This window comes from Oryx dammah, unplaced genomic scaffold (genome assembly GCF_014754425.2).
Source record: "Oryx dammah isolate SB20612 unplaced genomic scaffold, SCBI_Odam_1.1 HiC_scaffold_1, whole genome shotgun sequence".
NCBI classification, from domain to species: Eukaryota; Metazoa; Chordata; class Mammalia; order Artiodactyla; family Bovidae; genus Oryx; species Oryx dammah.
In genome coordinates, this window is record NW_024070185.1 from 58,794,590 (window position 1) to 58,816,588 (window position 21,999).

The window sequence follows — 21,999 nt, forward strand, 5'->3', positions numbered from 1 at the left end:
GACTACCATATGACCCAGCAACCCCACTCCTGGGCATAGCCCTGGAGAAAACCATAATTCTGAAAGATACATGTGCTGCAATGTTTATTGCAGCACTGCTTACAATAGCCAGGGCCTGGAAACAGCCTAAACATCCATCAGCAGAGGAATGGATAGGGCAGATGTGGTATGTATATACAATGGAGTATTACTCCACCATAAAAAAGGAATGAAATTGTGCCATTTGCAGAGACATGGATGGACCTAGAGACTGTCATCGGAGAAGGCAATGGCACCCCACTCCAGTGCTCTTGCCTGGAGAACTCCATGGATGGAGGAGCCTGGTAGGCTATAATCCATGGGGTCGCTAAGAGTCGGACTCAACTGAGCGACTTCACTTTCACTTTTCACTTTCATTCGTTGGAGAAGGAAATGGCAACCCACTCTAGTATTCTTGCCTGGAGAATCCCAGGGACAGAGGAGCCTGTTGGGCTGCCATCTATGGGGTTGCACAGAGTCGGACACGACTGATGCGAATTAGCAAGCAAGAAAGCAGAAGACTGTCATACAGAGTGAAGTAAGTCAGAAAAACAAATATTGTAGATTAACTAATATATGTGGGATCTAGAAAAATGGTGCGGATAACTTGTTTACAAGGTAGAGATGGAGACACAGATGCAGAGAACAAACACATGGACACTAAGAGCGGGGAGGGGAGGTGGGATGACCTGGGAGATTGGGATCGACATATATGCAACATGTATAAAATAGATAACTAATGAAAACCTACCATATAGCACAGGGAACTCCACTTAATGCTCTGTGGTGACCTCAATGGGAAGGAACTCTAAAAGAGAGGGGATACATATATACATATAACTGATTCACTTTGCTGTACAGCAGAAACTAACACAACATTGTAAAGCAACTATACTCCAATGAAAATTTTAAAAGAAATGATTTTAAAAGTTAAAAAAAAAAGCTATTCTCAGGCTAAGCTAACCTTCTGAAAGCTGACTTGAGTCCAACTAGCCCACTGGGCTTGCCATTCAATAGCTTTACCAAGCAAACATCAGTGGTGCCTTACTGAGTGCCAAGACTCTAGGCTTAGAATTACTTATCAAGATATAAGACAATCCCACTCTTCAAAAGTGTGCTGTCATCAAGAGATAAATAACAAAATAAAATGGCCAAGAGTTGGTACCAAATGAGTTGTGCAGACAGTTGATATTGAAAAAGTTCAGAATAAAGACTTTCATGATAAAGAAAAGCTTCCAGACATGGTAGAATTTGAGCTAGATCCTTTAAAAAGAAACAGAGGCAAGGAATATAGAACATTCCAGATATCTTCCCAGTGGAGTGAGCCAAAATTCAGAATAAATTTGTCATCTGATGGAACATGGTTGGATAAGTGGGAAGGAACTTTGAATACCGCATTAAGGAATTTGGATTATCCTGTAGGCCAGTGGGGAGCCACTAACAACTTTTTAGTAGTAAGATGAGGGTACCAATATTGAGGCAGTACTTTGGGGAAATTAGTCTTGTGTCAGTATATAGGATAGCTGGGAGGAAAGAGCCAGAATGAAAGCAAGAAAACTGATTAGAAGACTGTATGATATTTCAGAGGAGGGGTGCCTGCAGGTCTGAACTCGGATGATAGAAGTAGTGACGGGAACTCAAAAGGCAGTGTAACAAGTAGTTAAGAACACTGACTTTGGAGTCAGACGGTTTGTTTCTGGCCAGATCAGACATTACTGACCGAGTTACCTTTTGTTGTTGTTGTCCAGTTGCTAAGTCGTGCCCATGGACTACAGCACGCCAGGCTTCCCTGTCCTTCAGCATCTCTGAGAGTTTGCTCAAACTGACCAGGTTACCTTAGTAAGGTCATTTAATATTCTTGAGCCTCAGACTTCTCATCCATAAAATAGAGATAATAATACTTATCTTAGAGAGTGGTTATATGTATAAAATGAGACAATGTACGTGCTTAGCATGTTGGCTTCCCGGGGGGCTCAGTGGTAAAGAATCTGCTTGCCAAGTAGGAAATGCAGGTTCAACCCTTGGGTGAGGAAGATCCCCTGGAGAAGGAAATGGTATTCCACCCCAGTATTCTTACCTGGGAAATCCCATGGACGGAGGAGCCTGGCAGGCTACAGTCTTGTTCAGTCGTTTAGTCGTGTTTGACTCTGCAACCCCATGGACTGCAGCATGCTTCCCTGTCCTTCACTATCTCCCAGAGTTTGCTCAAACTCTTGTGCATTGAGTCAATGTTGCCATCCAACCATCTCATCCTCTGTAGCCCCCTTCTCCTCCTGCCTTCAATCTTTCCCAGCATCTGGGTCTTTTCCAAGGAGTCAGTCCTTCACATCAGGTATCCAAAGTATTGCAGTTTCAGCTTCAGCATCATTCTTTCCAATAAACATTCAGGACTGATTTCCTTTAGGATGAACTGGTTGGCTCTCCTTGCAGTCCAAGGGACTCTCAAGAGTCTTCTCCAACATCACAGTTTAAAAGCGTCAATTCTTCGGTGCTCAGCTTTCTTTATAGTCCAACTCTCACATCCATGCATGACTACTGGAAAAGCCATCTAGCTTTGACTAGATGGACCTTTGTGGACAAAGTACTTTTTAATATGCTGTCTATGTTGATCATAGCTTTTTTTCCAAGGAGCAAGCGTCTTTTAATTTCATGGCTGCAGTCACCATCTGCAGTGATTTTGGAGCTCCCAAAAATAGTCTGTCACTGTTTCCATTGTTTCCCCATCTATTTGCTATGAAGTGGTGGGACCGGATGCCATGATCTTAGTTTTCTGAACGCTGAGTTTTAAGTCAGCTTTTTCACTCTTCTCTTTCACTTTCATCAAGAGGCTCTTTAGTTCTTCTTCGCTTTCTGCCATAAGGGTGGTGTCATCTGCATATCTGAAGATATTGATATTTCTCCTGGCCATCTTGATTCCAGCTTGTGCTTCATCCAGTCCAGCATTTCTCATGATGTACTCTGCATATAAGCAAAATAACCAGGGTGACAATATACAGCCTTGACATACTCCTTTCCCGATTTGGAAGCAGTCTGTTGTTCCATGTCCAGTTCTAACTGTTGTTTCTTGACCTGCATACAGATTTCTCAGGAGGCAGATAAAGTGGTCTGGTATTCCCATCTCTTGAAGAATTTTCCACAGTTTGTTGTGATCTACACAGTCAAAAACTTTGGCATAATCTATAAAGCATATATATGTTTTTCTGGTCTTCTCTTGCTTTTTCGATCATCCAGCGGATATTGTCAGTTTGATCTCTGGTTCCTCTTCCTTTTCTAAATCCAGCTTGAATATCTGAAAGTTCACAGTTCACATACTGTTGAAGCCTGGCTTGGAGAATTTTGAGCATTACTTTGCTAGCATGTGAGATGAGTGCAATTGTGCGGTAGTTTGAACATTCTTTGACATTGCCTTTCTTTGGGATTGGAATGAAAACTGACCTTTTCCAGTCCTGTGACCACTGCTGAGATTTCCAAATTTGCTGGCCTATTGAGTGCAGAACTTAGGATCATCTTTTAGGATTTGAAATAGCTCAATTTTGTATAATGGTAGTTTAAAGAAAGCTGATTTGAAATAGAAAAATCAATTTGTTGTTTGTTTGTTTGTTTGTTTTTTGATTGGTTGGTTGGTTTTTGTTTGGGGGGCCCACACCACGCTGAGTGGAAGATCTAAGTTCCCCAACCAAAAATCTAACCCATGCCCCTTGCCGTGGAAGCTCACAGTCTTAACCATTAGATCACTAGGGGAAGTCCTTCCATTTGGGGGAGTAAGAAGTACCTAATGGGCTATTGGAGATTTGATTCTGGAAATTCAAGAAGAATGAAGATTTGGAAATCAATAGAATACTGGGAAGGGCTTAACACTTCTCAGGTTGAAAAGATTTCAGGTCTGAGCCCAGCTGTGAATCTATATTTAAATATAGGTCAGGTATTGTGGTATTAAACAATGAAGAAAGAATGATCTAAGAAGAAAAACTAGGAAGCCAAAGGAAAAAGAGGGTTTCAATAGGAGAGGGTGGATAAGTGTCAGGCAATTTAAATATTATGAGCTTAAAAGTTAGAACTGCTTTTAGACAGTTCAACTATTAATAAAAAGAAGACAGACTTCTGATTGTTTAAGAAATAGTTAAGGAGAAAGAATTAACATAGTCCATCCTTCTAAGAATTTTGGTATGGAGAAAAAAACAGATGGAAGAGGAAATTGTCTGAGATCCTTGGGTTGACATGGCAGTGATACCCTCTATTTTCCAGTGCACCTGAGTTCCTGCCACCCCTACGCCCACCCAGTTACTGAGCCTGTAAAGACTTCTGCCTCTGTGGTGCTAACAGCATTGTTCACTGCTGCAGCTTCTTTTTTTAACAGCTTTGTTGAGACATAACGGATATCTGTTTCATCATTTAAAGTGTACTATTCAGTTGCTTCCCTGGTGGCTCAGATGGTAAAGAATCTGCCTGGGTCCAGTCCCTGGATTGGGATGATCCCCTGGAGGAGGGCATGGCAAGCCACCACCGTAACCTGATTTTAGAACATTTGCATCATTCCCCCTAAAAATCCCATACCCGATAGCAATCACTTGCCATTTTCCCTTTCCCCAAGTCCCTGGAAGCCACTCCAGTAATCCACTTTTCATCTCCATAGATTTGCCTAGTCTGGGCGGTTCATATGAAAAGGGCTTCCCTGGTGAAATGAAGTCAAACAATACATGGCCTTTAGTGTTTGGCATCTTCCACTTAGCATGTTTTCAAGGTTCATCTACATTGTAGCATGTTTCACTGCTTCATTACTTTTTATTACCAAATAATATTATATTTTGTGAATATACCACATTTAATTTAATCCATTCATCTGTTAATGGATATTGGGTTGTTCCTACTTTTTGGCTATTATAAATAATGCTGCTAGGAACATTCATATGTTGTGTGAAGATAGATATGTTTTCATTCCTTTAGGGTATATATCTAGGAGTAGAATTTCTGGGTCATATGGTAATTCTGTGTTTAATGTTTTGAGGAACTACCAGACTGGTTTCCAAAGTGGTTGAACTATCTATTGTACAATCCTCCCAGCAGCATATGAGGGTTCTAATTTCTCCACATCATCAACATTTGTTATTGTCTGTCTTTTTTATTTATCCTTTCTAGTAGGGAGAAGTGGTATCTCATTTTACTTTTGATTTGCACTTCTCTAATAACTGCTGATATTCGGTATCTTTTCTTGTGCTTGTTGACTATTTGTCTCCTTTAGAGAAATGTCTGCTCAGATCCTTTGCCCATGTTTAAATTGCGTTATATATATTTTGTTGAGTTATAAAAGTACTTTATGTATTCTGGATAGAAGTCCCTTATCAGATATACAATTTGCAAATGTTTTCTTCCATTTTTTGAGTTGTCTCCCCTCCTTTTTTTTCTTTTCACTATCTTGATTGTGTTCTTTAAAGCATAAAAATTTCAAACCTTGATGAAGTCCAACTTATCTATGTTTTCTTTTGTCACTTGTACTTGTGGTATCACGTCTAAGAATGCATTATGTAACTCAAGAAAGATTATGAAGGGTTATTCCTTTTTTGTTAAGCTTTCTTTTAATAGACCTTCCCCACCCTCCTTATGAACAGCAGGGGTCTTCTCTGTCAGCCTTTTGAGTCAGATCTGCCCACCACTTACTTTCATTTACACTCTCGTTCTTTTTGGACTACTTTAATTCAACAAGACTTTGACTCACCACCTTCTACAATGTAAACACTGCTAGTATTATGGGAAACACAAAATAAAAAATGATACTATCTTAAACTCTGGATATTGGGAATACAAAGATAAGTATATCTTGGGCTTTGCTATCTAAAAGAGCCATTAAAGCGGATATGCAAAAAAAAAGCATAATCATGTCAAGTAACAAGTGATTTACTTGATTAAAACCTCTCATGAACTGATATTAGTTTCCAATGAAGTTTGCATCAGTATACAATGAAATGAGAAAAATCATGACTATGTTTTTTTAATGAAATGATGAAAATAATTGATATAAGGGTTTTTGTTGTTGTTGTTGTTATTGTTTTAATGATCTTACTTGGCAGTATAAGAAATTGGCAGCCCGTATTGACCCCCTGGCTTTTGTGGGATTTTTTTCTTGTCTGTAAAATCAACAATCTACAACCACAGTTCAGTAGACAAAGATCATTTCTGGCTTCAGGGTGATCAGTGAAGACTTGATGCGTGAGTTGATCTGGGCCTTGTAGGTTCTGGATAATTCCTTATAGGTTGAGTCAAGTGTAACAGGCAGGAGAATCTGAACAAAGACAGCTGAGTGGAAAGAGCTTATGAAACAGGTTTGGAGGACTACATGAATGGAGGATGGAAAGTAAGGTTGGATAGAAAGTCAGTAGACAGACAAGATGGAGGAAACTTGAAAGCCAGAGTGAGGAGTTTGAACTTGATTCTCTAGGAATTGGATACCACTAAAAGCGGCAGGAGTGAATGTTGAATAAAGATAAGACTTCAGGGTAATAAATCTGGCAGTACTAAGTAGGAAGTAAATTGCAGGTGAGAAGACTAGTTAGGAGGCATTGTGGTTCATAATGTGATGGTATTTATAGTTTGTTTCTAGTCAGAAAAAAAACTGATCTTCTCATGAAAACCTTACAGACCTTTGGCAGTAGTTGGTGGAAAGTCGGTGATGATATAGTCTGTGATGTGGTGAAGTAAGTTAAGCTACCTGCTGTAGGCAACTGGAAACATTTCCAGAGTAAGTAGCTTTCCAGTGCACAGCTTAGCCTCACAGAAATTTCAGGGACAAAGACCCTGGGTCCAGAGCTCTAACTGCAGCTCTAAGCAGTGGTTGAGATTGACTTTGCCCCTGTCTACAGCTGCTTATCCAGCCTCCTTTGAGGTCTGTTCCAGCTCGGGGAGAGGGAAGCAAAGTGATACCTTCCAACATCCCAGAGGGGACCACTCATGGCTAGTTTTATGAACAGCAGCCTCCCTCTCTCCTTTTTTCTGCTTTGTAGGACCATGGGGCCATGGCCCCTCAAACAGGTCAAGGTTGGAGATAGGTTTGGGGGGGTCTTTAGCCACTTCTCTCTAACTCAGCTCATCTCAGCATAACATTAGTGGGCACTTGATTCCCCTCATAGGGAATAGAAGCAACAAGAAAGGGCAAGAAAGGACATCTCTTCTGGATCCTGAGTGGTGGCTGACGTGGTCTTGGCCAGTAGAGCTAAGCCTTCTTTTTAGGGCCTAAAAATCCAAGGGCTTGGCTATGGAGTCCAGATAGTGGTCCATACTGGAAGGAGCCCTGTGATGGCTAGTGCTTGAGGGTCAAGCCCAGCTTGAGACCGTCCCTGTTCGGGGATGCCCATGGGCGGCCCTGGCGCTAACTGGCCAGAGACACGCTGCTGCTCGCAGGGCTCCTGGCTCCGGCTGTGGCTTCTCCACTGTTTCCTGATTCCCACAGAACTGGCCCAGAAGCTGACAAGGGTGGAGTAGGGAAGTGGTGGAGGGCTCTGTAGGGCTTCAAAAGGAATTGAGGTCTCTCTCTGGCTTGGGGGAAACCACTCCTTTCTCTTAGCCTTCCTTTCTCTAGGAAAATAGACTTCCTTCTCCCTGGCCTGACCAAATGGACACCACCTCCCCGCAGGCCCAGCTGGTCCCTGCTCAGCGCTAACCAAAAACTGATGCAGGTGAGGGGGGAAGGATTCTACTCTAGCCACACCAACAGACCTGAAGATCCAGGGAGCTGAACTGGACCCTGTGGCAGGAAGGGGCCTGCAGCCAACTTGATCCTAAGGCTCACTACCACTCGTTGTATAGAAGCCTACCAATGGCCCAGTCTCTCTCTCTCTCTCTTTTTTTTTCTGGTTCAGATCCCATCTCTCTGAAGAGGCACACCCTAGATAGCCTAGTGTCGAGTCTAGGGATTTGGTGTTACTGCTGGTGGAATGATGACTGGTCCCCACAGCCTCCCTCCAGGCCTGCAGGAACCCCCTCCCCAGCTGGCTGCTCCACCCTGAGGCTAGTCTGGAATCCCAGTGAAAGGAAAAGCCTGGAAAACAAGGAGTCATTCAGAGTGGGTGAAAAGAGGAGGGAGAGGTTTTCTGGCTGAGATCTAAAAGGAGGGGCCTGAGGAAGGAAGGAAGCTCCCAGCCTCCTCCCAGACCTTTTCCCTGAGACTCCTAGGAATCAGAGTGGAGCCGGGCCCAGCTCACTAGGCTTCTCTTTGCCGCTGGGAGAGTTCTCGCCGTGCAGCACTGCCTGCCCTCTGAGGCTGACTCCCTTCTCTACCCTCCCCCTTCCCCAGGCTAAAGGGCCCTCAGGGGCTGACAGGGAGGGAGGCTGAGCGGCTGCACTGTGGGCAGGCTTGTTCCTTTCCCTTCCCCCTTCCCGGAGCAGCAACGTCACCGCAGCACCAGCGGCAGCGGCAAGGATACTGGGCTGGGATTGCGCAGCCTCCCTGCATTAGCAACGATGCCATTGTATTAGCAGAAATCAGATCTTAGGAAATCAGCCCACTTGCCCCTGTGCGGGCCTGTGGAACAGTGCCTCAGCTCCAACTGTCAAGATAGAGCTTGGTCGGAGTGCCGCGGAACAGAAATCTCGGGATTCAGCTAAGGCACCTTACAGAGGTATGGCTCAGCGGAGCTGGGGGGAGGGGCAGGACAGGGACGCTGGAATAACTGATCAGCACATTTGGGCCCTGGCTTCTGAGGATTGGCTTTGTCTTTCCGAGAGGGAGAGAGAGCGAGCGAGCAAGCGAGCAGGAGAGCAAACGTTAGACAGGCTCATCCATGCATACTTTTGGGCTGTGGTGCAGAGATGGGAAGAACAGAGGCTGGGGCTGATGCTGTTTTGTCGAGAAGATCCCCTTCTCCCTTTCTGAGCATTTCTAATGAAGCTGCTATAGTGTGGGTCAGGAGGGAGGGAGTCAGAGCTAGACACAAAGGCTTAATGGGAAGAGACACCCGTACAGCTCCTGTAAGTTTATGATGGAGACCTGCAGGGATCCACTCAGCCTTCAAGAGCAGGCACTGGGAAGGGGAAGCATCGAGCCCATCTTGTCCCTCCGTGTACATACATACATGCACACAGACACACATACCACATCTTCTGGTGTGGCAAGAGCCACGAGACTACAGATATGGATGGAGTAAGAAAGAATGTTGACCAGGAGGCTCCACATTATAGCGAGAGAGAGGATATAATGCCTAGGACACCTGGCCTGTTATCATTGGCCTTCTTATACAGGCTTAGATTCCTAACAGGAACAGACCTAAGGATAAGTTGATACACCCAAATCCACCCTCCTGCTCTCCCCCCTTCAGTCCTGTCCAAGAGAGAACCCGGACAGGAAAAGGCTTAGCAGTCCTACTGAGGCTCCCCATCAGACCTCAAGTCAAGGTCAGATTGCTGGAGAATAACAACTGAGTATCACTATCTTCCCCTCTTCCTTCAGGAGGCCAAAAAAGAGGGAAGGGGCTCTATGACTGGCAGAAGGATGCTGATGGCCAAAGACAAGGGAGACCTTTCTCTGGAGTTTAAAACTTCTTCCTGCCCAGAATTACCCAGAATTCTATTGCTGAGAAGATAGAAAGAATTCTTTAAATTCCCCTCTCCATTGATCACCTGGGTGGAGGATTCAAAAACATACGCTATTAGGAGTCAGTAGTTCCATGTTGTGCAAAATGTGATTGGGTAGGGCAGTGCATTGGGAAATTGTGGGAGGGTGTTAGTTCCCAGGAAGCATCTAGGAATGTGAACCATGGTACAAGGGAAAAGGGTATTGAGGACTGTGAGTGGGACAGGGAGATGTGAGCTGGAAACTGGAGCAGGAGGTAGGATTAAAGAGTGTTATTAGAGCCTGGGGCATTAATATGAAAGGGACTGTGGGTTCAGAGACTAGTAAAGTGGGTAAATACAAACTGTGTAAATGTAAATTGTGAATCCCGGTGGCTCAGATGGTAAAGAGTCTGCCTGCAATGCAGGAGACCTGGGTTAGATCCCTGGGTCAGGAAGACCCCCTGGAGAAGGAAATGGCAACCTACTCCAGTATTCTTGCCTGGAGAATTCCATGGACAGAGAAGCCTGGCAGGCTACAGTCCATGTGGTCACAGAGTCAGACACGACTGAGCCACTAACACTTTCACTTTCAAGTAGAAGCTAGAGTGTGAGCCTATCCAGGAAAAAGTAGGACGTGTCTGCGTTGGTAGCAGGGTAAATGCAGGGACTTTAGGAAGAGGGTGTGACCCTGATCATTTTCTGAGAGGCAGTTGTAGTGGAAAGTATTAAGAATTGAGCAGACCTGGGTTTGCGTCCATCTCAGCCATATAATTATGGCAAACTATTTACACTTACTAAGCTTCAGTTTTCTCCTCTGTAAAGTGGGGATGATTATATCTACTTTAAAGGATTATAGTAGAATTAGAGATGCTGTATGTCAGTCACCTTGAGTGTAAGTGCTCAGTAAACGATAACTAATAAATAGCATTGTGATGATTGGCCAAGAGAGACCTGTTTGTGATGAGAACCAAGAAGAGGGCTCTTGTGGAAAGCTTTCCCTAATTTTAGGGTTTCTAGACCTTGTAACGTTACTGAGTGAGCCCACCACTGCTCTGTCCACCTGAGCTGAGTGCTTCTTCCACTTTCTTCTGGGTTCTCTCTTTCCCCCACCTCCATCTCTCATGTCTCTCCATTTCACCAGGTTACAGAAAGAGACTGGGATGCACTCTCCCATCTCACTGTTTTCTCTTCACCTTTCTTAGAGCTCATGGGCCACAGTATTAAACTGGTCTTCTTACAGAACATGACGCTCTCAGGGGAGAAGTCTAAGAGAAATGCTCTTAGTAAATGCATTCTGTAGTAACTGAAATCAAGTCGTATATACCATAAACTCTCATTACATTCCTAACTGATGGAGAAAAAAGGTCAAAAATTACGATTGCTGACTCCTGTCTTAATTCTGTCATTTATCTTCTGAGAGTTCTTGGGCAAGTCATTTCTTTTTTCTAGGTGTTGATTTCCTTATTTTTTAAAAAAATGAAGTAATCAACCTGCTCTAGTGTGTTGTCAGGATCAATGAGATGATATACAGAAAAACTGAAGTCGCTCAGTCATGTCTGACTCTTTGAAACCCCATGGACATGAGCCTACGAAGCTCCTCAGTCCGTGGAATTTTCCAGGCAAGAGTACTGGAGTGGGTTGCCATTTCCTTCTCCAGGGGATCTTCCCAACCCAGGGATCAAACCCAGGTCTCCCACATTGCAGGCAGACACTTTACCATGTGAACCACCAGGGAAGCTTTTGATATACATAAAAACTGCTTTGTAAAAACTGTGAAAGTATGGGGCCAAAGCATGAGTACTGAGACTTGTGAGATGCCTGTAGAACTTTACCTTAGTTGGCTGAGCTAGAGTTATCTGTGAAGAAACTATTGCCAAGATTTCCCCTGGTCATGTGGAGATCAGGAAAGAGTAAGACTTTCTCTGAGATACAAAAATGTAAAATAAAATGAAATCAGCCAGTGAAAGAGCTTTACACTTAAAATAGAATGCAACACAACCTTAATATAAAAGCGAAAACTATACAACATTTATTTAAAAAAAAAAAACAGGAAAATTTCTTGGGATAGGCAAAGATTTCTTAGAACACAGAAAGCTTTAACCTTAGAGAAAAAACAAATAAATGAAACTTCATAAAATTAAAAACCAATTAATTAAAAATACCATTTAGAAAACAAATAGGCAAGCCACATTTGAGAAGAAGCCACTTAAGAAAATATTCTCAAGATGTGTATTTGACAAAGGACTCATATCTAGAATAAATTTTAAAACTCCTACAACTCAACAATAAAAAGACAAGCAAGTCAGTTTTTAAAATGGGTAGAACAGGAGTCAGTAACTAACCTACCATGCCTACTGTGTTCCAAGCACTGTGCGTGGGTTCTAGGAACCAGGGTTGACTATATCCCAGTTTCTGACCTCAAGGAACTGCACTCTAGTCTGGGGATAGATATGTAAACATAACATAATAAACTGTCAGCGCCCTCCTGCCTGAGGTTCTCCATCGCCCTCCACATCCATTTGTGCTTTATCCATGATTCAGAGAGAGTCAGCTTTCCAGGCTTTGTGAGTTGCTGTTTCTTTATTTGAATGCCTATATGACACCCAGTCAGTGGTTTTATGGGTCAGACACATTCTTCTGTGTATATATTTGAAAATGGTGCTTTGAAAGGGGAATGGTGGGGGTGGGGAATGGAATTCCCTGGTGGTCCAATGGTTAGGACTTTGCGCTTTCACTGCTGAGGGTGAGGGTTCCATCCCTGGTCGGGGAGCTAAGATCCCACCAGCCATAGTGCAGCCAAAAAAATTAAAAGGGGATGGGAGTGGTATTCATTGAAGAGCAAGTGGTGGCCATAGCCCATAGGTACTCCTAACATTACTGCTGTGTGTACAAGAAAGTTCTCTGTGCTCCATTTAGTCCAGGCCTCAAATTATGGCCTGGACCCTGGGACAGCCTAGTACTATATTTAGGAGGATGTCCCCTCCCCTAGCCCTGACCAACAGTGTCTGTAGTGCTTAAAGGAAAAAAGCACTTTAAAAACTGTTCAAATTGTGTACATAACAGACACTTATTTTTAGAAAATACAGATGAAACAAAAAGAATAAAATTTAAAATAATCCAGAATCACCCAACAGCAATAAGCATTGTTAACATTTTGTTGTCAAGTTCACAGGTTGTGCATGCATAGATTCAACCAACTGGGAATCAAAAATATTCAAGAAAAAAGGATTCCAAAGAGTTCCAAAAAGCCGTACTTGAATTTGCCGTGTTCTGGCAACTATTTAAGTAGCATTCACATTAGGTATTATAAGTAATCTGAAGATGATTTAAGGTAAACTGGAGGACATTTGTAGGTTATATGCAAATACAGCACCATTTTATCTAAGGGATCTGAGCATCCTTGGCTTTTTGGTGCTGTGTATGCTCTCAAGTTTTCTTCCGTACATATTGCTCTGGTTTGAATGTCTGTCTCTCCTCCACCAACTCCACATTAGGTCTTGAGAGTAGAGCCCTCCTAAAAGAGATTAGTGCTTTTATAAAACAGAAAGATTCCTTGTCCCTTACAGTCTGTGTAGAAGGTGCCAGGTATGAACCAAGAAGTGGGCTTTCACCAGAATGCAGCCGTACTGGCACCTTGATCTTAATCTTGGACTTCCCAGCTTTCAGAGCTACGAGAAACACATTTCTGCTGTTTATAAGCCATCTGGTCTGATGTATTTTGTTACAGCAGCCTGAAGACAGATACATACATATACTTATTTACAATAATGGTGTCATACTGTACATATTGTTTGTAATCTGCTATTTTCACTTCATCTTTTGTGAATATTTTCTCAAGTCACTAATAGGGAAATTAACACAACATTGTTTTAATGATACTGTGTTATCTACTTTTCAAATTGATTATTACTGGAATTTTAGGGTGTTCCTAACTTTTTGTTAACCTTGTGGCATATATTAATATATTGGGTTGGCAAAAAAAATTCATTCAGGTTTTCCCATAATGTCGTATGAAAAACCCTAGCAAACTTTTTGGCCAACCCAATATTTGAGCCCTAAGTTTTTCTGGCAAAGGAAGAGAGAGATGGGAAAGAGTGAAGGGGAAATTATCTCATGTACCTCATAGCAAAACTTCCTAAAAATCCTCTTTATCCCTGTCTACAAAAATCCCAATACTTCAAGGCAGCTCTTACGCATTCCTCTCCACTGCTAATACTGGTTTCCTTCCTTCCCTCTCCTTCAGTCTTCCCATAAACATTAATCTTTTTTCCTATTTAAATTTTTTTTAAATAACAGCTTTATTAAAATATAATTCACATACCATAAAACTCACCCTTTTATAAAACTGAGATATAATTCACTTCCCATAAAACTCACCCTTTTATAAAATTGAGATATAATTCACTTCCCATAAAACTTTGGAGTTTTGGTTTTATTCACAGACTCAGGTAACCATCACCACTGACTGATTTCAGAACATTTTCCTCACTCCCAGAAGGAACCTCCACACTCATTAGCAGTCACTCCCCATTTTCCACTCTCTCAGTCCGTGGCAACCACTAACCTACGTTTTGTTTCTGTGGATTTGCCTATTATGGACATTTCATGTGAAAGGAATCATATAACATCATGCAAAGAATCCTTTTATGACTGGCTCTTTTCACTTACCTTTTTGCAGTTCAGACATACTGTATCATATGTCAGTACTTCACTCCTTTTATTGCTAAAAAATATTCCATTATCTATACCATGGTATATCTGTTCGTCACTTGATGAACGTCTGGATTGTTCCCACTTCTTTGGCTACTGTGATTAGTGCTACTGTGAATATTTGTATACAGGCTTTTGCATGAACATATGTTTTCATTTCTCTTGGGTATATACCCAGGAGTAGAATTTCTAGGTCATATGATAACTCTATGCTTAACATTTTGACGAACTGCCAGGCTGTTTTTCCAAAGTGACTGTCCCATTTTACAATGTCTTAAGCAATGTTTGTGGGTCACAATTTCTCCACACCCTCGCCAGCATTTGTTATTGTCTTTTAGTGAAAGTGAAGTAGTATCTTGTTGTGATTTTTATTTCTCTAATGACTAATGATGTTGAACCTCTTTTCATGTGCTTATTAATCATTTGTATGTATTCTTTGGAGAAATATCTATTCAAGTTATTTGCCCAATTTTTAATTGGATTACATAGTTTTTATTGTTGAGTTGTATATTGTTTATATATTGTGGTTCTAAGTCTCTTGTCAGATACACAATTTGCCAGTATTTTCTCTCATTCTGTGACTTGTCTTTTCACTTTTTTGATCATGTCCTTTGGAGACGCAAAGGTTTTTTATTTTTATTAAATCTACCTTACCTATGTTCTCTTTTATCACTTGTTCTTTTGGTACCTTATCTAAGAAGTCATCCAATAATAACCTTAACTGAAGATAATGAATTTACTCCCATATTTTCTCCTGTAACTCTTTGTCGTGTGGCTCATTTAGCCTCTCTGGTTTCTGCCCTTCTGCCTGTCTACTCCTTACCCTAAACACACAAAGGCTTGGAAGTCCAACAGAGGAGCCTTCCTCTCAGAAAGGAAAGGAAGAAGAAAGATGGCAAATACTTGCTTTTTAATTTTAATGTAATTTAACGTAACACAAATAACATATTTTAATAGTGTCCCTCACACATATATTTATTAGCCATTTGAATTTTTTCTTTTATGTGTTGCCTGTGTCCTCAAACATGTGTGACTTGTCTGGCTCTTTACTGTACTCTATGTGAAGAGCTCTGATCCTGTGATCTAAATGAGTTACACTTTTTAAAAAAATTGGTGGTATAAAGGTTCAGCTAAATGATGAAGAACTTAGGCAATGAGGGATTTGGACTCATGGTAGGTAGAGGAAAATGACAGGAATGATAAGGGAAAGGAGAGAAATGAATGAATTAGAAGAAATTATGTATGAGAAGTCTGAGCAAATGAAGGCTTTGAGGACCTGACCTTGAGAGCACCGGAGACTAGAACTTGAGGGGGGCCATTCTGCCATGGTCCAGCCAAGAGACCAGGGAAGCTCAGAATGGGCTCCGTGTAGAGAACTTGACCTTAGCCTATCAGAGGTAACACCAGGAAGAGAAGACTTTTTAGGGGACCCTCATAGGGAAAGTTCTAGCTAAAACTAGACAGAATTGGGGCCCTTCAGAAGATCTGTTCCCTGAGCTAGCTAAATATTAAGAATCTATTATGCCTCGTGTTTGCCAGGCCTTGCCTGATGTTGTGCTGGAGTAATACAGACACTATAAAAACAGACCTCACACTAGGAAGGAAGAGGATGGCATCAGCCACACTAGAAATCTGCTGCCTAACCCAGTCGCTATTCAGGAAGCTCTAATACAGTGGTAGGAAGAGTGAGGACCCTTGCCCACAGCCAGTCAGAGTGGGACAGGTATTCTGGGGCTCAGGAGGGGAAAGGGGTCCAAGATGACACAGTGATCAAGTGATCTAGTACATTAAAAGTTAACTTTCTTGCAAAATTATAGCTTATTGCTGTGCATGCCTGACATATTATTTGTGATGTCCTCTCATCTGGAAGTGTGTGTGTTGTAGCTGTGTGTAAGACAATTCTGTGGCTCCTTTGCCTAGCACCCTCTCAGGCATCTTAGGTGGTTTTTTCTTAGTTATGTCATCATTCATAGTTTTTTTGGACTCAGGACTGGTCGTTGTTTACTGCTAAGAAAGAAGAGAAAGGGCTGTCCCTGAGATTCCCCAGACCTTCAGAGATGGCATTAACAGGGGCCTGGCCTTTTGTTGGAGTGGATGCATGGCGAACTTACAGTGAAGGGGGCACTCGAGAGCTGGCCCTGTGCGGTGAGGCCGTGTACCCCATTGGGCTGAGTCGTCCAGCTCCATGTGGACTGAATCTTTCTTCCTCTTGGGCTCTTCGCCATCTGCAAATGACATGGGTAGGGGCATGTCCCTGACTTCGGGGAGGTGACATTAGGTTCCCTTTCTTTCCCTCTCTTTCCAGGTACCAAGCTCTCCTGATGAAATGTGTTCTGCCCCACTGGGCTCCAGGGGCAGTGTCTGGTGCTGTTGATGCCCTTGTTCGAACTTTCCAGAATGGAGAGTCCCCCAAAGCTGACTGGAGAGACCCTCATCGTCCACCACATCCCCCTGGTGCACTGCCAGGTCCCAGACAGGCAGTGCTGTGGAGGGGGAGGGGGAGGTAGCGGGAGCACAAGACCCAACCCCTTCTGCCCACCGGAGCTGGGCATTGCCCAGCCTGATCAGGACCTCGGACAAGCCGACTCTCTGCTGTACAGCAGCCTGCAGACTGCTCCGGGGGGCTCTACACGGTCTGCTGATAGTGCCAAGAGCAGGGGTCGGGATGGAAGAGGCCCCGGGGCCCCTAAACGACACAACCCCTTCTTGCTGCAGGCAGGCGTGGCCGAGCCAGGACTTGGTGACCTATATGAGGATAGCATCAGGGACAGTGCCACCCAGCAGTCCTTCCACCTGCACGGGGCTGGCCAGCCCACCTTCCATCTCTCCTCTTTCCAGCTGCCACCGCCTGGCCCCAGAGTGGGCAGGCCGTGGGGGGCAGCGCGTAGTCGAGCCGGAGTGGTGGAAGGGCAAGAGCAGGAGCCAGTGACCGTCTTGGATGCCCCGCACTGCAGCACTGGCCGCTGCTGCCGGCCAGAGCCGGAAGCTGAGACCATGGAGCTGGATGAGTGTGGGGGGCCCGGTGGGAGTGGCAGTGGGGGTGGAGCCAGTGACACCTCTGGCTTTTCCTTCGACCAGGAGTGGAAGCTCAGTTCCGATGAATCCCCAAGGAACCCCAGATGCTCAGGCTCAGGCACCCAGCACTGCCGCTGCAGTAGCACCTCCAGTCAGTCCGAGGCGGCCGACCAGTCCATGGGCTATGTGAGCGACTCCTCCTGCAACAGCTCAGACGGCGTGCTGGTCACCTTCAGCACCCTCTACAACAAAATGCACGGCAACCCCCGTGCCAACCTCAACTCTGCCCTGCAGTCCTGCAGCAGCTCTTCCTTCTACAGCCACTCGGACCCTGGCGCCTTCTACCTGGACCTGCAGCCCTCCCCAGCTGAGTCGAAGATGTCTTGTGAGTCCCACCACCCTGACAGCGGAGGAAGGGAAGGTGGCTATGGTTGTCCTCATGCCTCATCTCCTGAGCTTGATGCCAACTGCAACTCCTACCGCCCACACTGTGAGCCCTGCCCAGCTGTGGCTGACCTCACAGCCTGCTTCCAGAGCCAGGCCCGTCTTGTTGTGGCCACACAGAATTACTATAAACTTGTCACCTGTGACCTGTCCTCCCAGTCCTCCCCAAGCCCAGCTGGCTCTTCTGTCACCAGCTGCTCGGAGGAACACACCAAGATCAGTCCTGCCCCTGGCTCTGGCCCAGACCCTGGCCCCAGCCAGCCCTCTGAGTATTACCTGTTCCAGAAGCCGGAAGTCCAGCCAGAGGAACAAGAAGCAGTGGGCTCTGAAGCGGAAGCGGAGGCCCCCATGGGCCGCACTGTGATTGAGGGGCAAGTGTACACCAACACTTCACCCCCCAACCTCAGCACTGGACGTCAGCGCTCTCGAAGCTACGACCGCAGCCTAGAGCGTAGCCCTCCTGTCCGCTTGGGCTCTCTGGAACGCATGTTGAGTTGCCCAGTGCGCCTCAGTGAGGGCCCCACTGCCATTACTGGGTCTAGTTCCCCACCTCGGCGGGTCACCTCCTTTGCCGAACTTGCCAAGGGCCGAAAGAAAGCTGCAGGCTCTGGCTCCCCTCCACTGCGAGCAAGCACTGAGGACTCCTCTCAGGAGTTCTCACTCATCCAAGAAGCCCAGCAAGACAGGGTGGGCCCCCCAGATGAGGGCACTCACTGTAGCCATAGCCTCCCACCCATGCCCTTGGGGCCAGGCATGGACCTGGTTGGCCCAGAGCCCTGGTCTACCCAGGTCTGTCAGGGCTCCCAGTCCAGTGAGATGCCACCCGCTGGCCTCAGAGCTGCTGGGCAGGGGCCCCTGGCCCAGCTGATGGATCCAGGGCCTGCTCTCCCAGGGAGCCCAGCCAACAGCCATACCCAGAGGGACGCAAGAGCTAAAGCTGACGGTAAGAAGCCTCGTGGCTGGAGAGTAGCAGGTTGTATGCATGGCCTCCTATCAGTAATAGGTCCTGCCAACCACCCCACCTCTACCACTAGAGGTTTCTCAGCCCAGACCCATCATCTTTCCAGTCCAAAGCATGTCCTCCAGTTATAATAGGGGATGGAGGATAGGGAATAAAGCATACACCAAGGAGATGAAATCAGCAACTGAGAGATCGATATATTGGGATAGCAGGTACTCAGAAGATTGTGATTCTAAGCCCAGGTGACTGGAAAGATGATGATACATGGGTAGGGACTGCAAACACAGAAGTAGATTTACTGGGAAAGGAATAAGGCCTGAGCTCCATTTTGGACATCAAGGAATTTGCCATGTTTAAGAGTAACGTCAAAAAGACAAACCACACTGGGTGTCAGTAAGTTCATTCTGTGGTCAGTGATTGTAGCCACTCTTCAAAGAACCTGAGACCTGACACTTAACCTTTGAGCCTCCCAGGCCAGCTCTTCCCTGTTTATTTCATTTCGCTTAAGTGATTATTTTATAAAGGGTGTGTTAAGTGGGTGCTGGTGATAGACGAGAGGGACAATATCTGTCCTCGAGGAATTCTGATGAAGGATGGAAACAGAAAAGGAAGCACAATTAAACTGTAGAGGCGGCAGTTGTACGGCACTGGCCTTTGAGAGGAGCACCTAAACAGACCAGAATGTCAGAGAAGGAGAGCTAACAGAGCGTACATTTAAGCACAGTCTAGAAAAATGTTAGAGGAGTAGGCTTTGTGGAAACTCGTAAAAAGAACATTGTAGGCTCGTACAATAGTCTGTACAAAACCACAAAGGCACAGAGTATCTTGATGCTTTCCAGAAACTGCAAATAATTTACTATAGCCATTGTAGAACGTGGATGGAACCATTAAAGGATTTTAATTAGGGAAATGGCATTTTTTGGTTTGTAACGGGCATGTTTTGATTTGCATTTTAGAAAGATCACAGGTTGTTTGAATGGAAGGTAGATTAGAAAGGATGTCTCCCTGGAGGTCAGGAGACCACCATGATCAGAGAGTCATTGGAATAAAAATAGTAGTTGAAGCTATGAGCGGGTGAAAACATCCAGGGAGAATGTGTAGTTATAAAGGGAACAAGGGTCAGAGCCCTGGGGATACAGTGATTGAAGGGTGAGCAGAGTAGTCCTCAAAGGAAACTGAGAAAAATCAGCCAGAAAATAGAGGGGAAACCAAGAGAGAGTGAAGTCATAGGAACCAAAGAAGGAGAAAGTTTCAAAAAGAGATTCAACAAATGAGTTCTGAAAACAAATCACTAGGATGAAGGCTGAAAATCCCCAAAGCAGCATTTGGGAGTGATGAGGGCAGAAGGCAGATCTCAGAGGGTTTGGAAGGAAAGGGGAGATAAAGCAGAGGAGAGATCAATTACGGGGAATTTGCTGCCTGTGGCCTTAGGGCTTCCCTCGTGGCTCAGGCAGTAAAGAATCCGCCTGCAATACAGGAGACCTGGGTTCCATCCCTGGGTCGGGAGGATCCCCTGGAGAAGGAAATGGCAACCCACTCCAGTATTCTTGCCTGGAGAATCCCATGGACAGAGGAGCCTGGCAGGCTACAGTCCATGGGGTCACAAAGAGTCCGACAGACTGAGTGACTGACACTTTCACTTTCAGCCTTAGGTTGGTCCTTTGGCTTCTCAAAGGAAAGGGGTTAAAAACCCATAGATGGTGTTATACCTGCTGTTTGGGAGATGGCAGTATATCAGATGACTTCAGGCTCCTAAACACATGGAGGAACTGCCCCAGAAATGCAAGAAGGTCTCTAGGGCAGAGGGGGCTCAGAAATGGCAGGGATTGGCCAGAGTCTTCTGAACCCACCCTCTTCTCAGACTGCAGTGCCTGGTGGGTATATCTGGGCCCAAACAGTGCTTGGCTGGCACTCTGAGGACAAGGTCAGTCCTGATCAGATATGGGAGGAGAGGCTTTAAAAGTGTTTTTGCTATCAGATAAGACTTTTCATAATAATATAAGACTTTTGTTCCGTAAATCTCCAGTGACCTATCATAGGGTTTTTCTTTTTGTTCTGTACAACTTTTTTATTTTTAATCAAAAAATGATGAATTCATGAATGACAAAAGAAGTGAGATCTCTTTGAGATTCCGAGCAGCAGAATCTAGATTTTTAAAGGATTTTATCTAGTCTGGAAAAAAATGTTTTGTTCTTTCAAGGACCAATATGAACTTTGATATGTAAGTGCTCTTCTTGATTTGGGATATTTATTAATAATTGATTGCAAACTCAGAATGAGTCAGCAGTTAGGAAGGTATTCTAAAAAGTTAAAATGGCTGGATTCATTTATAGACTCCAGAAGGGAGGAGTTGATAGTCCCCTCCACTCCTGTGAACCTTAGGGCCCACCTGGGATTCTGGGCGCTCCATTTTAAGAGGGCACTGAGGGACTGGGGCTCTGTTGCCTGCAACATGGACTTGAGTGAATTCGATCTCAATCTCCAGTGTTTCTAAGGGCTGTCTCAAAGAACAGGAGAAACCTTGTCCCCTGTATTCCCAGAGGGTAGAATTGACACCCGCTCCCCACTGTAGTCACCCCTCCCCCTTCCCCAGTCTTCCTCCTCTGCCTCAGACCTACCCTGAGAACTCAGCAGGGAGGATTTTTAAAAGAGTAGGAATATAGTCTAATTCAAACGTACTCTATATAGCATGTACAGTAAAGCTGAGGTTGGGAGGGCCTAATCTGACAGCCAGGGTCAGCTCAGGCTTGAAATTTGATATTTAAATAAGTGGAGAGGATGAAGGCATTCCCAGCCAGAAAAGCAATGTGCTTAAAGATGGGAAAGGGGTGGTGGGAAGAGCTGTGTCAATGGGGAGGGTAGCGCATTTGCCTCAGGTGTGGCTACCAACCTGCCTGAGACTAGACTTTGTTCTATGGGCAGCAGAGCCACAGGAAATAGAACTGGTGTTCTAGGAAGTGAGCTGATCCGTGTAAGAAGATTTGGATGCAGCGAGACCATACTGAACCAAGGGTGACAGTGAGGATTCGTTCATGTCTTTTATTCAGTACCTACCTTATACCAAGGTCTATTCTAGGCACTGGAGATACAGCAGGGAACAATTTAAAAATCCCTGCTTTTCCAGAACCCTAATAGGGAGTAATGAACAATAAACAAGATAATTTCTGACAGTGAAAAATGGCTAAAAAGGAAATACAACAGGGTGATGAGAGCATGACTTGCCCGAGGCACTGGGGCAATCAGAGAAGGTCTTGAGGAGAAGGTGGTGCTTGAGCTGATGCCTAGCTGATTTCAGGCGGAAGGAACACAAG

At 44.6% G+C, this 21,999-nt stretch overlaps 1 protein-coding gene across 5 annotated transcripts in view; it reads left to right on the forward strand.

The window, feature by feature from the left end:
* Nucleotides 1–21,999, forward strand: part of RUSC2 (RUN and SH3 domain containing 2) — a 61,189-nt gene that overhangs the window by 31,560 nt on the left and 7,630 nt on the right. For 2 of the 5 annotated variants that reach the window (XM_040261617.1, XM_040261687.1), the window contains exon 2: nucleotides 16,574–18,670. In XM_040261617.1, coding sequence (XP_040117551.1) covers nucleotides 16,642–18,670 — 2,029 coding nt within the window. In that variant the 5' untranslated portion in view covers nucleotides 16,574–16,641. Of the gene's footprint in view, nucleotides 1–7,195; nucleotides 8,628–16,573; nucleotides 18,671–21,999 lie in introns of those variants that run through there. The other 3 variants (XM_040261521.1, XM_040261745.1, XM_040261817.1) reach the window with 3 other exon arrangements.